General features: G+C 40.0%; 3 protein-coding genes across 3 annotated transcripts; 2 read left to right on the top strand and 1 right to left on the bottom strand.

The window, feature by feature from the left end:
* The first annotated feature begins 4,666 nt into the window (after positions 1 to 4,666).
* On the top strand, positions 4,667 to 6,333 carry LOC116842496 (60S ribosomal protein L23a). Its single transcript, XM_032811800.1, has 4 exons — positions 4,667 to 4,828; positions 5,248 to 5,543; positions 5,781 to 5,908; positions 6,003 to 6,333. Exons 1-4 carry the CDS (start codon positions 4,795 to 4,797, stop codon positions 6,262 to 6,264), a joined length of 720 nt encoding a protein of 239 aa, XP_032667691.1. The 5' UTR covers positions 4,667 to 4,794; the 3' UTR covers positions 6,265 to 6,333.
* A 149-nt stretch (positions 6,334 to 6,482) lies between these two features.
* LOC116842489 (WASH complex subunit 4) lies at positions 6,483 to 11,010 on the top strand. The gene is made up of 3 exons (XM_032811778.1): positions 6,483 to 6,739; positions 6,818 to 9,066; positions 9,203 to 11,010. Exons 2-3 carry the CDS (start codon positions 6,842 to 6,844, stop codon positions 10,224 to 10,226), a joined length of 3,249 nt encoding a protein of 1,082 aa, XP_032667669.1. The 5' UTR covers positions 6,483 to 6,739; positions 6,818 to 6,841; the 3' UTR covers positions 10,227 to 11,010.
* Positions 10,881 to 13,880, bottom strand: LOC116842497 (CUE domain-containing protein 1). Its single transcript, XM_032811801.1, has 5 exons — positions 13,538 to 13,880; positions 13,327 to 13,461; positions 12,683 to 13,058; positions 12,521 to 12,604; positions 10,881 to 12,434 (listed from the first exon to the last, which is right to left on the bottom strand). The coding sequence occupies exons 2-5, from the start codon at positions 13,435 to 13,437 to the stop codon at positions 12,298 to 12,300; spliced, it is 708 nt and encodes a 235-aa protein (XP_032667692.1). The 5' UTR covers positions 13,438 to 13,461; positions 13,538 to 13,880; the 3' UTR covers positions 10,881 to 12,297.
* Between the last annotated feature and the right edge of the window lie 1,479 nt (positions 13,881 to 15,359).

Genomic DNA, 15,359 nt, shown 5'->3' with positions numbered 1-15,359 from the left:
AAATAATGGAGACCGTGAGCTGTAAGCAAATTGATTATTTACAGTAGACTATTCTAAGAATAATGGGCTTCTTAAAGCAAGCTTGTGCACCACAACTTATCGTTGCACGCAGTCAGCTCTGAGTGTAATTACCTACATAGCATTAAAGTCAACATTATTATTATTCAAGTTGTAATGTTATTATCCTGATAACAAAATGTCAGCAATATGCCGACAAATTGCCAGCAAAATCAATCATAGGATTGCAGCAAATTTATAGTATATATACTATCCCAGATAACCAAGCGTGATTTAGCATATCAAGCAAACGAACTCAAGCACTGCATATTTTGCTGAATAGTTGATATTTGGTTGTCATCATCGTAAGCGATGTGCTACCAAATTCAGCAACATAAGTGGTAATACATGTAATCAGTTGATGAAATTTTAAGAGCAAACGATCAGCAACAATAGTACGGAAGGTTGCAAACAACATGATGGCAACATGACAAGAACTGATGACTTGTCTTTGCGTCAATAGCATTTTGATGGCAACGTGATAACAACGGCAGAAATGGAACTTTTTCATCGATTTGCTTTGTATTTGCTTTCAATCGTTGAAGTTTCTAAATTACATGTTTTTGCCGACAAAGTGTGAACGATAAGTAATTTTCATATATTTACAACAATTTGTTAATAACAAACACACTGTGCACGAATTTAAAAAATAATTTTTTATTTGGTAATCTTATATATGTTATATGACTATTATTTGGTGTTTGCTAAGTATGTTATAACATACTGTGAACACTATAAGGATATATTATATAAGCGTAAATCGTAAGGATATCGTTGGAGTCATTAGGAATCGCCGCGTGTCGCTCGATCCTCAGGTTACCCAGATAGCACAGAGAATTCTAAAAGAATTCAGTCGTATGTCACCAATTCTGAGTTCATTTTTAGATACAAAAAGAATTCTTTTCACTGAACTCTGAAGAATTCTTTTTTATATTTGAAAATGAACTCAGAATTGGCATACGACTTAATTCTTTTTAAATTCTTTTTGAATTTTCTGTGCTATCTAGGTAAGCAACACTTTAACGGAGTCAGGACATGGATGGGTGGGTGATCAGTGATATACCGCTTGAGATCGAAACTGTCGAGAGGAGGATTCACGAAAGTTTCGAGTATGTTGTCTTCGATACCTAGTGGTTTATCCTTATAGAAATATCATACTAAGAATCATTGATAATTACTTATTTTCAGTATTAAAAATACTGGATAATAAGTAATTATCAATGATTCTTAGTATGATATTTCTATAAGGGTATGAGATATGAGAAAATTAGGAATTATAAGTATATTTTTTAAATATTATGATTTTCTCATTTTTCACCTTCGCACAATAATTCTCAGTATTTGATTACTGTCAATATTTAACAGTAATTTTATTATCAATATTCCAGAAATTAAGTACTGGCCAAAAAATTACTGAATTACTGGTAATACTTAATCACTAATAATTTTTCAGTATTTCTTAGTATGATATTTCTATAAGGGTATGAGATATGAGAAAATTAGGAATTATAAGTATATTTTTTAAATATTATGATTTTCTCATTTTTCACCTTCGCACAATAATTCTCAGTATTTGATTACTGTCAATATTTAACAGTAATTTTATTATCAATATTCCAGAAATTAAGTACTGGCCAAAAAATTACTGAATTACTGGTAATACTTAATCACTAATAATTTTTCAGTATTTCTTAGTATGATATTTCTATAAGGGTATGAGATATGAGAAAATTAGGAATTATAAGTATATTTTTTAAATATTATGATTTTCTCATTTTTCACCTTCGCACAATAATTCTCAGTATTTGATTACTGTCAATATTTAACAGTAATTTTATTATCAATATTCCAGAAATTAAGTACTGGCCAAAAAATTACTGAATTACTGGTAATACTTAATCACTAATAATTTTTCAGTATTTCTTAGTATGATATTTCTGTAAAGGTATAGTTAGACAAAAAAAATATAACTAGTGATGTAGTTTATTTTCTGCATCAGGCATACCTCATTATCAGTAGATAGACTGACCTAGTTAAAGTTTTTAGTTCTATGAAATACTATTTGTGTCTTTTAGAGATGACACCAATGGCTTTTATTGTTGGAACTCTTCCTAATCATGCACGGAAAAAAGATTTGGTTGAATTAACTAAATATCTGGTCGAATATGAACGATCCAAAAATTCCGATTGAAGTAATCCGAATTCTGTTTAAGTCAATCAAAAATCTTGTTAACTTAAACAGAATTTGAGTTACTTCAATCGGAATTTCTGGATCATTCATATTCGACTATTTGGTTAATTCAAACTTTTTTTTCCGTGTGTAGAACGTAAATATCTCAGTGTATATTGTCTTGAAAAAATCCTTTGCCCACATTGGATTTGAACTCGAGATCTTTGGTTCTTCAAGTCTGTCGTCCTATATGTTACTTCACTTCACTTCACTAACAAAGGCGTTTCGTATAGTCTTTACATGTTGGATAAAATTTGACACGACTTGCTCGGCTTTTGCCGTCAGTTATATGTTGCTTGACACGTCTTGCTCGATTTTTGCCGCAAATTTTCCGTCACACATTGCTCAGCACGTCTTGTTCGCTTTTTGCCGTCAATTTACTGTCACGCGTTGCTCTGCACATCTTGCTCGTTGTTTGCTGCAAATTTGCCATCACACTATTGCTCGGCACGATTTGCTCAGTTTCTGCTGTCAATATGCCATCATATTAATGATAGCTTGTCCGGTTTTTGCCAGCAGTTTGCTATCATGCTTGCTAACAGATCGTGTCGTAATATTGCACACATTTTGCCGACATCGCTTGGTATCCCTTATAGAAATATCATACTAAGAATCATTGATAATTACTTATTATCCAGTATTTTTAATACTGAAAATAAGCAATTATCAATGATTCTTAGTATGATATTTCTATAAGGGATAGCAAATCGTGCTGCAATTTTGTCACTGTCGACAAAACGTGCAGTACGCTTTACTGAAATTTGCTTTTGGCACGTTTGGCTATCAGGGTATTATTCAAACGTTGTAATATGTTAATAACTTAAATATTTTTGCATGAGAGTACAGTGTGTAGTAATTTTCTCCATCGCGCGCGCGCATGGAGAAATACGTTAATATTACTAAAACGTTAGCTTAAGATATTTATATTTCGATAGGCATTGAAATAATATTAATTTCACAAGACAATTGTGAATTGCCCAAGAAAATTATGAATTGACCAAGAAAATGATATATTTATGTTCGGGTTTAAGCCTTATTAAAAGTTCCAGAAAGTAACATTTTAAGGTCATTATAACACCACTACCATTTCTAACAACATAATTAAAATTTTCTTAGGTTTAATGTTGATGTAATATTTTGTAATGCTGTGTAGATGTGTACTAAATTAATTATTTATTTCACAGTGCATACTTATTCCGATCCGCACGTCGTCGATTTTGAACGTTGCGTTGAATTGTGCGGCTTTACACGCGAGACTGACGCTTGCGAACTCACGCGTGAGTAATCCCGTCGCAAAACGGAAACATTGGTTGCTGCGGCAGGTGTTCGATCGTAATACGCTGAGTTGTGTTATGTGGTGGTCTTATACGGGTGATATTGTCAACTACGACTGATAATGTATTCAGTCTGCTAATATTTAAGTAAACAAGAGTAACACTACATCAATGTTATAATTTTTCACTCAATAATGTAACTCTTATGCATAACATGTGTTAGGTTACATTTATATTGCTAAATAGAAAACTATAACATTGATGTAATGTTATTGTTGGTGTTCACTGGGTATATGATTCCATAAATTGTTCCTGTTCCGCAACAAATAATTATTAAAAAATATATTTAACATTTCAAAATAATATTAATTGTCATTCATTTTTTCTTTAAATATCTGCATATCAATAAAAAGTATTAATAAAGTAGTAATAAAATAAAGTAGTAATAAAATAAAAAAAGTAGTGTTTCACACGGACGAATGTATCTTATAGATAATTCTTTTGTTTTAACTTTTTTTTTAAATTTGTATTTGCTTGCCTAATTTGTTAATATTGTTCTGATCTATTAATTTAACAATTTAGTGTTTATAGTTGAACAATTCAGAGCTGTTTTTTTAAGGAAACAAATATTTAAAAAAAGATTTCATTGAGAAATAATCTCATTCAAAAATTCCCGCGCCAGTTTACGTAAATATGGTTGCGTTCGTTTACAGGGCATGTAAGCATCATTTGTCCTTGTAAGTTGGTGGCACATAGAAAAACTTAAGTAGTAATGGCTCTCGCAGCCAGTGCGATGCGTGACGCGACACACGATATGCGACGAGCGATATCCAATGAGCGTATTGGTATTCCGGAAAAGCTATACGCTCATTGGATATCGCGCATCGCATATCGCGTGTCGCGTAGCAAATCGCGCTGGCTGCGAGAGCCATAAGAAGTAAGCAATAAGCGAATCAGCCAATCACAGTCGTTGATTCTTGGACCTTAAGAAGAATCAACGACTGTGATTGGTCAATTTGCTTACTGCTTTGCTTACTGCTTAAGTTTTTCTGTGCCATGGCCCTTAGTATTTGATAGAAACAAGGATGAAATGATGCTCAGAGCGTTGTAAGCGCCAAAACGAACGCACTATAGAAACTTCCGTCCAGTTCGTCAACGACTAACGTAGTTCTCCTCATAGCTAGGTTGATCGTGCTTACGCTTCCTTTCAACGCGTGTCGTTCTTTTAGCAAAATGGCACCTAAACCGAAGCCTACAGATAAAGCAGGTAAGTACAAAAATATTCTGGAGTACTTGCATTTTTCCGAAATAAGTAATTAGCGTTTAATTAACTAACGTAAATCCTTAATGGGAAAGTCTCAAATGTCGAAGTTGGTTGTAACGAGCGCGGCATGGTCCCACGACGGCCATGTGGTCTATAATCACTTGAACACATTTTCACATCATATTTACTACAAAAACAGTTACAAAAATAATCCTTGAAATTCTATGTGCGACTTTTTTTAAAAACACCAAGTTTGATATTTTTGTAATATTTATATGTACACGTACCTTAACCTATAAAATACAAGACAAAAGTTATAGATCTCGTTGGTTCTTTTATAAGTAATATATATGTGAAAGGAACGTATATTCTTAATATGTTTTAATAATTTATTTTTTATATATTGCATCTCACAAATATAGGCAAGCCTGCAGAAAAGAAAGCTGAAAAGAAGACCGAGAAGAAGCCAGCCACTGCAGCTTCCAGTGGCAAAGTGACAAAGCCTGCAGCCAAGCCTGCTGCTGCGAAGAAGCCAGCAGCTTCCAAACCGGCAGCAGCTGCCAAGCCTGCAGCCAAGCCTGTAGCGAAAACTGTACTCAAACTTGCTAGCAAGCCATTGATTAGCAAGCCTAAGAAAAATATACAAGCTGCGAAAAAGACTCCCAAGGGTGGAAAGCCAGCAGTGCCTCTTCAGAAAGCTCTTAAGGCACAGAAAAAGGTACAAATGGAAGATAAGTTATAAATAAATGTTACATTATATATAATTTGAGGACAAATAATTAAAAATTGTTTATTTTCAATTTTAAGTAATGTATGATGAAACTATGTATGGGAATCTCTTTGAGAATTTCTGTGAGAATACTTTTCAAATAGCACTGAAAAATTAAAATGCACTGAATCCACACTATTGTATGTTATTCTGAATACTGATAAGAGAATTTGTACTTTGTACTAGATCCTGAAGGGAGTACATGGTTCGAGAGTAAGGAAAATCAGGACATCCGTCCATTTCCACAGGCCCAAGACCCAGAGACCGTCGAGGACTCCTAAATATGCGCGCAAATCGGTACCCAACAGGAATCGGTAAGTATTCTCTGGAGAATATTTTATCTAGATCTTAAATCTATATTGCAATTTTCTCCTGAATATATTTTTACATCATCGCGATTTGTTTCAGTATGGATGCTTTCAACATCATCAAGTATCCTTTGACGACGGAAGCGGCTATGAAGAAGATCGAAGATAACAACACTTTGGTCTTCATAGTCCATATACGTTCCAATAAGTATCACATCAAGGCGTCGATCAAGAAACTTTACGACGTCGACGTGGCAAAAGTTAACACCCTCGTTAGGCCAGATGGCAAAAAGAAGGCTTATGTGCGTTTAACGCGCGATTATGATGCATTAGATGTTGCGAATAAGATTGGTATCATATAAATTTCCATCTCACTTGTATAAAATCTGTACTGATAATAAAGTATCAATACGGTAAGTTGAATTCTTCAATTCATTGTTTTATGATCTTTCTTTATTATTTGAGCTTACGTGAATTGATTTGAACGACAAGAGAAATATATCTTCTCGCACGCGAGGAAAAACAAAATAAATACAATAATTGAAAAGAACGCGATTTACCAACCGAGCAAAATTATCGATTATTGGTACTTACATGCATTCCTGTCGCCATCTACCACGAACATGAGAATTCAATGATGGTTTTACTGCATTATCAAAAGTATACAACTGTCAACGTGTGTAAATTGAGCTGATTTGAAGTTTTAATCAGTTTGGATAGAATAACAATGATGACACGCATAATGTGCGAAAGCGAGATGATGTGCTATGACCAGATATTAAGAAGAGATTAATATATAAGAATTAGAATATAAAATAAATAGAATACATGTGTAAGGTAGGCGATATTATAGATACATACAAATCTCATGGAATTTAACCTTTGTACTATTCATATTTCTAATGATCGTCACAGTTCGTACAGAATTGCTGATCAAGGATGATAGACCCACCAGGATGGAATTCCAAGAAGGACGAGAGTATCTACAAAGCCGCAGGGGCGATGCACCTGCGGAAATATGGGGAGTTCTTCGAGAACTTGGTAGAAAAATCTTGGGGATGCGACTCTACATTGGAGTACGTCGTGGAGGGTCCCGTGAGGCTAGTATACAAGTCAACGGAGGACATCAGCATCATCTCCTTGGTGGAGATGGAGAACAAAGTTCTGTCCAAGTTGCTGGCGGCAGTGGCTGGTACGTGCAGGGAAATCAGATTGCTGAAGGTAGAGGCTGCTGGATTTTACGCAAAGCTCTTTGCACATGGGGAGAGATGTATGGATAACGACCTCACTGGTGTGACTAAGCTACTGTCTGATCTCCAGGATCTGTCCATTTTTGCCAACAGAATGTCAACTGTCGTGTACTTGACTACGCAGCAGTTGGCGAGTCTATCGGGCAGTGTCCATGATATCTATCTGCCAGCCTTGATAGAGGGTTTCGTGGACTTGTTTGTCATTCTTGTGACTCTCGACGAGATTGTCGACGCGCAACCTACGATAGTGGACCAATGGAAGAAATATAGAATGCATGTACGTTCCATGATGCACGATCCTGTGCAGTTTGGAGTCACTGAGATGAAGCTGGAAACGTTTGATCATCTCTTAAAGGAGCTACAGGAGAAGCTACTGCGGCAGAACATGTTCCTGAAGGCGATCGAGCATGTGATGGAGGTGAACAAAGGTCCACTCATGAATGAGCAAATCGTCAGCTACCTGAAGAACACGATAACGGACGTGGAGAGCAAGTCTAACGATCACGCCGCGTTAAATAAGAACTGGATAAGAGTCAACGTCGGTATCGTCATTGCGATCAAGCTATTCGGCTCTTGCGACAAGAAGCTCGTCAAAAGAGTGTTAGAGGCGAACAGGAAGTTCTACGCGGTCACGTTGATAGGGAACGTCGTGTGGGTGCCTAGCAAGTTTCTCAGCGACGTCGTACCGAAGGAGACCGGCAACGCGGTGAGCCCGCAGGTGGGCGAGAAAATCCTGCAAACGAGAACCCAGAGATTACCGGTCACGGTAAATAATCTGATACATAGGGCAACTACTTGGTGCGTGGAAATGCAAAGCATCCTGACGAGGATCAATCTCCAAGTATCGGACATAGGCCAAAAGCGCACTTTACTCAGCGACTTGTTGACTCTGTTGTCTCAGATGAAGGAGACTGTCTCGTTCCTGACGAATCTTCACGCCTCCCTCTCGAAGCCGATGAGTCGGAACACGGTACAGCTGATCTGCAGGCTTGTCGAGCTGCAGAAGTCCTTGCAGATGACGTTCCACGCACTTGGACCGGTCGTGGTGCAGTCGCAGGGGCAGGTATTGCAATACATAGCTTATTATGTGCTGGCTTTGCTGGAGACGGCGCGCAAGGGTCTCGTACAGAAAGACAAGGGCTACAGCAGAGAACGACTCGACGCTCTGTCTTTGATAGGCCTGAGTATGCGGCTGATGGGTGGACCTGCGAGCGCAGATCGCAGGCTGATAATACGCTGTGCGCTCGCCTGTGCCAACCAGCTGACCGACACGTTCCGCGAAGAGGACGTGGTGAAGCTAAGGTACCTGCTGGACAGCTACGACTCCGTGGCCGAGCTGTACGAGTTCGTCGACGACCTCTGCGACTACTCGTTATTACTGCATCATCAGAACATGTTGCCGGCGTACTTCACCTCGATCGTCGACGGCAACTCCAGCGTTTACCACCTCGCTCACCTGTTTGCCGCCTTCAACAGCGCTGTGGAGTCAAACGAGTTGAGGGATAAACGAATCGTGGAGCTCAGAGAGGGTTTGGTGAAGAATGTGCTGAAGCCAGCCTGCCATGAGATCGAAACCAGTCTTCGGCTGCATGTACACGCGCATCTCAAGCTCGATTCCACGAATCCCTTCAACGTCGGCGTCAAGGACAGTGGCAGAGTAGTGCGAGCACCTCCATTGCCCTTGGCCGAGAATATGGTCTGCACGAAGAGGTTTGTCGAGCACTACTTAGACGATATGTTTTACAATCTAACGACGGTGGCTTTGCACGATTGGAGGACCTATCGGACAATGCATGCATTGGCCAGCTATAAAATGGGTCTGGATACTGTCCAGGATCATCTGCCGACACAGACTTTGGAACAGGGTCTAGATGCTCTGGAGATTATGCGCAACATCCACGTGTTTGTTTCCAGGTATTTCAAAATTATTGAATGTTTTAATATTTCTTGTATTTGTATACAAGAAACACTTTTCAACTATCTTTAGCAATAAAAAAGAGATTTATCTGTCATTTGGAAAAAAATCTAATTGCTCTAAATCTGTCGACAGGTACCTATATAATCTGAACACACAGACGTTTGTAGAGCACAGTAGCGGTAACAAGCACCTGAATACCATCGGCATTAGACACATCGCCAACTCGATCCGCACCCACGGCACCGGCATCATGAGCACCACAGTGAATTTCGTCTACCAGTTCCTGCGCGTCAAGCTGCACACCTTCTCCCAGTTTCTCTTCGACGAGCATATCAAGTCGCGATTGATGCGCGACATCAGGTTCGTGCGAGCGCAACGGGAAGCCGGCGCCACGCCGTACACGTACGAACGAGCGGAGAAGTTCCAGAAAGGCATTCGGAAGCTGGGCATGACCGCCGACGGGCTGAGCTACTTGGATCAGTTTCGGCAGCTGATTACGCAAATTGGCAACGCGTTGGGCTACGTGCGGCTGATTCGTTCCGGTGGCCTTCACGCCAGCTCAAACGCGGTGTCCTTTTTGCCGGATATCGAGAGAACGGTGCCGTTCGAGTCGTTGTGTCGCGGGCTGAATTACAGCGCGATCACGCAGGCCGCAGCCGGACGACTGGAAGCCGACATCGCCGACCTGGTGCGTAACTTCACCGAGGGCATCCAATACTTCAAGCTACTGGTGGACGTATTCGCCTCGGCGTTCCGCGACGCCAAGTCTTATCACCTGCAACAATTCTATGCGATCGTGCCGCCGTTGACGCTCAGTTTCGTCGACAATTCCGTCTCCAATAAGGAGAAGATATTCAAGAAGAATCAACATGGCGCGGCCTTTACCGACGATGGTTTCGCCATGGGTATCGCCTATATCAACGCACTGCTGGACCAGAGTGCAGAGTTGGACGGATTGCACTGGTTCAAGACAGTGGAGCAGCATATTACTCAGGAGAAGCACGCCGCCGAGAGCAAGGACGATCACGGCGACGAGAAACTTCAACAAACCAGAGCGCTTACGCTGAAACGCTTAGCCGAGAGGAACGCCGAGTTCCAGCTATTATACTATAGCCTCTCCGGCGCCAGAGTGTTCTTCAAGCAGCCCGACACGTAGCGTAAGAGGATCGGTTGGCTTTTTTATTGCGATGAAAAGTACTTTGTGCTCTCAATCTCGTTAGTCCATCGATTTCTCGATTGAAGGGAAGTTGGACACAAACCACAAAGTTTAAACAAATATACATATGAAAGCATTTTTCTTCTTTGAGGCTCCTGGTTCCGTGGGATCCTGGATTGATGATGTCAACGAGAAAACGCGCATTATCAATAGTCTTAAAAATTAACGTAACAAAATTGTGAAAAAATAGGTTAAGGAAAAGGTTACATGTTACGTTAATTTTTATATTATTAACTGTCGAGAAAAAGGATAATTTTCGGAGCGTTTTGCAAGTATGCTTAAACGATCTGAAGTGTTCTTTCATAGAAGTATCTTTTAATTTGAAAATGGCACACAAGATTTTTTGCCATAAGTTTCCTCGCTTCTGACATTATCAATCCAGGGTTTCGCAGCAATGAGACCAGGAGTCTTAAGTTCAAAAGAAATAAAAGTATCAGATTAGATATTGGGAATTGAGGATTACAGATTGCAACTTGTTATAAGGAATAAAACATGTCGAGATCGAAATTCTAATCTCTAATTTGCAATTCTCCATTTCCAATACTTGGTTTAACACGGGCTTAATATATGGAATTCCAAATAAATGCAACTCGATCCGGCTTCTCTTCCATTTATTCTCGTACATATGTGTCCGTCGTAGCACATGTTGTATCTGTAAATGACTTAGACTATGGTCATTTTTATAAATAATTTTCTACATCCACAATATATCGTTACAATATCAGATTCCTGTTCAATAAATAATGGCTAGACAAAGTGACTAGGATCTATTATGTCTAAAAAGGTGGGCGTGTGCAACAGATGTTATTACCGCACCGTGTGTGTATGTGTGTGTGTATATGTATGATCGCAACCGCAGAATCGAAGGAATCGAATGGACGAAGGAGCGTGGTATTTGAACGTTCTGTGGCGCTTCGAGCTTCAGAGCGAATCACTCGATCGAGAGAGTGACTCGCTCGGAAATCGTATTCAAGTTGACGATTTTTACCGTACGATGAAGCTGATTTTATCAAGTAAAAGTCATCAAAATAGCACAGAAATATTCCACAGAACGTTGATAAATTGTAAGAGTGACACAACTTTCTTAGGAATGTGATGTGAGCTTTCATCCACTTTTTGTTTTTCTTTTTTCTCAACAAATCGATGTCATTTCGAAGAAATGACGTCTCTACCTTCCGAAAAGTTCGACCTCTCGAAAGGACCGATCCGACTCTAAATCGACGTTGCGTCATCTAAATTTCCGATAAACTCATCCTCCCTAATAACATTAACGCACTATTGGCGTACAATAGACACAGACATATATATACAACACGATCAACTACTCTCGTAGTTCTACGCATATGCTAACGAATAAAAACAAACAAAGCGAATGCAGGCACGCACTTCGCAGTAAAAATCGTCTCATGAGATTCTCATAAGAGCTCCCTCGCGCTCTCCAGTCTTGATGCACGCGATCGCCGCGTACCGGATCCAAGTGGTCACAAGTAATCGCAAACAACGTAGAAACACGCCACAACAAAATATTAAATCTATCGAAACAATATCACATCAAACTCGTCGAAATTGAAACAAATCCCTCTATCTTACCGGGAAATACATCAATATCGATTAACGCGCTATAATTCTACGTGGTATCCGTCAATATATCGAATGTTTTGATAATCTTCACAATTCAATCAAACATCTTGTTGTCCACTCTCTTCTCTCCCTCCATCGTGTATTCTAATTTGCTCACCGTAATGTAACAAGATCATTCTCAGCCTTGCGATTTCGTTATCTTCGTGCAGCTAATCACCGGACTGTTGCGTGAACCACAAACCTAAATCGCTAATTAATTTATATCCCGTACGATTCCACGCGCGACTATCGCGTCTGTCGCGTTACGACATAGATATGCTTGTTTCCGACGTGACATCTAAGTTACATTAAGCTTTGTTCACCGAGTTCCGATCTCCCCGACGAGGTGAGACGGGTGTTCCTACCAGATCGTGGGTACGAGTGCCTCACCTTAGGATTGAGGTCTGGATGACTCCTCCGGATCCAAGAGATCGTCGCAGGAAGCCGTCGGCGGCAGCAATTGCCTGCCGCCACGTTTTTTACTGCGAGTGAATACTTTCGTAAGCTGCGCGAACTTACGTCGAGACACTGCAATAACGATCGTCATTAGAAACAGGAGAGATCACGTAATTTGCAGATATCGTTAATCTGATCATTCTTTTGCGCGTACTGACTTTTGCCCATATTTCTCAGTCTTTCTTTAAACAGATCCTCGTCATCATGACCAGTCTGACCGCCGCATTTCTCCAGTTTCGAGTCTACGAGGGAAAAGAGAGGAGGATTTAAGTTTCGTTGGGCAATTATGCTCTCTTGCATCCGAATGCGCGATCGTTTACCATGCTCTAACGTGGACAAGAAATCTTCGTTCCAACGAAGTTCAGCCATGAATTCCTCGTTCTGAAGAAACATGGCGATTCTCTCGTCCTCCATCATAGAGTTTTCCTGTGGATATGCCAGGTCGAAGGTATCATCAGATGTTTGCTGGGGAAGTCTTAGAAAGGTGTCCGGCAATGGTCCCAACAACGGGGGTTGCCACTTGTGAATATTTTTTAACGATTTACTAGAGTCCTTTTTGGGTGATTTGGTCGCGTTAGGAAGTTCCTCCTTCTGTTCCAGCTCACTCCTGATCTTCTCATTCTCGTTATCAGTGCTCATAGTGAGCAACTGATCGATTGTGGTGTCCACAGCTCCCTGATTGGATCTCAGCACAGCCTAAGTGTTAATAGGATAAATTAAAAACAATATACAATAGACAAGTTGCTTACAGATATACCAGAATATGATACAATATTTGCATTTAGCAGAAAAGGTTGCTCTGCAACTTATAAAATTTGTAAATCTGATTAATATATGCTTGTAGATTCAGTCAAGATTAAGAGCATACACCGCAGTTAGATTTATGAATTTTACAACAGTTGCTAAGCAATTTTTTCTGCTAAACACAGCCGGTGTCGATTGTCAGGAAGAATGTGGCTCTCACCTCTATCACATCATCGTCCATCTGTGGAAACATGTTTTTGAAGTCAGCCATCGCCTGATAAAACTCCAGGGTGGTCTGTTGCTGCTGCTGCTGCTCCGTAGCAGAAGCCATAATGTAGCTTTTTCGAGACAACGTCTGTCGGACAAACATCATCGGGCTTGTTAATGAGAGTGAACATCAATAAAACATACATATATTTATTCTCTGTTACCTGTACAGTCTTCAAGAAGTGACGGCCACGAGAACACTATCCATGCCAAATTCGCATCGTGTTGAGTTATCCTTTGGTTCGTGCGTCAAAAGGTAATTAGCACAGTATCATTTTTCCCGGGCCGTCAATTGATAAAGTGTGTGATATTTTGTGTATGTGTGTGCGATCTGTTCGGAATACGAGCCGGTGGTTGGCCTACGTCATTGTATCTGAGGCCTAGAGCCCCAGTGGAGTTGTCAGCTGTCAAATTACAAGAGCTGCGGCAACTTCGTCTGACTCGGCGCCGCTTAGTGACTTGACCTTTGAAAATGATCGCTGTGCACGCTAGAGACTCGCGCTTTCTTATTGCGGCTATGAACGTTTCACAGCGCGCTCATCGGCGAGACAGTCAATTACAACGACGGAGTGTGACCAGGATTCTTCTCGGTAAGTTTCGAAATATGAATCGGTTTGGAAAAAAAAACCAAATAAAAATAGGTTCGATTTTATAACCGCATCAAGTTGCATTGCTGCACTTAAAACACAGTAGATGCAGCACTTGAAAGAGAGAAAAGGAAATGAAAAGATTTTACAAGATATTTTGGAAATGTGTAGCTGTAAAACGAACCTATCATATACTTTATTTCGGGTGTAGATAGTATAAGTTGGTGTAGTTATAGTCGATTAATGGAGGATTCACATTGCCGATATCCAATATCCGATATCCAATATCCAATATCCGATATCCAATAAAAGAATAGCTTCCAATGAAGAATTGAATTCTCTATTAGAAAGCTGTTCTCCTATTGGATATCGGACGTCGTACGTCGGACATCGGACGCGGTGTGAATCCTGTATTACAACTCTTGTTGCGACAGCCAATCAGAAGCGTCAATAATACCATTCATGCTTATGATTGGCTGTCGCACGAATTTCCGCTGCGCGGCAAGCATTACCGCGTCTTATGTGCAGGAGCCATTATTCTTACTTCCTATGCAGGATTCACACCGCGGCCGATGTCCGATGTACGACGTCCGATATCCAATAGGAGAACAGCTTTCTAATATAGAATCCAATTCTCCATTGGAAAGCTATTCTTTTATTGGATATCGGGCGTCGTACGTCGGACAATGGACGCGGTGTGAATCGTGCATTAAGGTCTTACACACAAATTGACATACAGTAACGTAAGACGTACCGTAAGAATTGATCAATCATGTTGAGAATCGTTGAACCATAAGGTCGCCATTTTGATGAATACTCGATTGTAATTGGTCAATTCTTACGGTATGCTTACGTTACTGTTAAGGGACGTCTATATTGGAAGTAAGCAGTAAGAAGTAGGAAGTAAGAATAAGAAATTGACCAATCATAGTTGATTATTCTTCTCACATTCGACTGTGGTTGGTCAATTTCTTACTCTTACTTCTTACTTCTTGCTATTTAGGGCTATCGCACACAAATTGACATAACTGCATATGCATAGCATAAGACCGTATGTACCAATGAGCATCGAGTATTAAGTCGCCATATTGGTGTTCGATGCTTAATATTCGATGCTCATTGGTCCATACGATCTTATGCTATGCATATGCAGTTATGTCAATTGTGTGCGATAGCCCTTACTTCCAATGTAGACGTCCCTTATGTCAATTGTGTGTGAAGGCCTTTACTGCTTACTTCCAACGTAGACGTCCCTTTGTTCATTCGCGTTGTGAATGGCCGCGTTCAGTAGAACAAGTGATCAGTAAGCGCTCAGTGAGCTCTTGCATCTGATTGGAGTATAGTTGGAGATCTAAAAGAATATGCCAAATCATATACAAGAGCTCCCTGAGCGCTTACT

This window comes from Odontomachus brunneus, unplaced genomic scaffold (assembly GCF_010583005.1).
Source record: "Odontomachus brunneus isolate Ranch 3 - 2012 unplaced genomic scaffold, Obru_v1 Obru_scaffold_025, whole genome shotgun sequence".
Lineage (NCBI taxonomy): Eukaryota > Metazoa > Arthropoda > Insecta > Hymenoptera > Formicidae > Odontomachus > Odontomachus brunneus.
The sequence above is the reverse complement of the archived record's forward strand: the minus strand, read 5'-3'. Positions and strand labels throughout refer to the sequence as shown.

What these genes read in the sequence shown, in the direction of transcription:
- LOC116842496 (XM_032811800.1), top strand. Translation starts at nt 4,795, where the DNA reads ATGGCACCTAAACCGAAGCCTACAGATAAAGCAG. An exon ending in GAAGCCTACAGATAAAGCAG is followed by an intron (nt 4,829 to 5,247) that starts GTAAGTACAAAA and finishes TCACAAATATAG; the next exon opens with GCAAGCCTGCAGAAAAGAAA. An exon ending in TCGGTACCCAACAGGAATCG is followed by an intron (nt 5,909 to 6,002) that starts GTAAGTATTCTC and finishes GATTTGTTTCAG; the next exon opens with TATGGATGCTTTCAACATCA.
- LOC116842489 (XM_032811778.1), top strand. Translation starts at nt 6,842, where the DNA reads ATGATAGACCCACCAGGATGGAATTCCAAGAAGGACGAGAGTATCTAC. An exon ending in ATCCACGTGTTTGTTTCCAG is followed by an intron (nt 9,067 to 9,202) that starts GTATTTCAAAAT and finishes ATCTGTCGACAG; the next exon opens with GTACCTATATAATCTGAACA.
- LOC116842497 (XM_032811801.1), bottom strand. Translation starts at nt 13,437, where the DNA reads ATGGCTTCTGCTACGGAGCAGCAGCAGCAGCAACAGACCACCCTGGAG. An exon ending in TGGACGATGATGTGATAGAG is followed by an intron (nt 13,059 to 13,326) that starts GTGAGAGCCACA and finishes ATTAACACTTAG; the next exon opens with GCTGTGCTGAGATCCAATCA. An exon ending in ACTGAGAAATATGGGCAAAA is followed by an intron (nt 12,435 to 12,520) that starts GTCAGTACGCGC and finishes TCGTTATTGCAG; the next exon opens with TGTCTCGACGTAAGTTCGCG.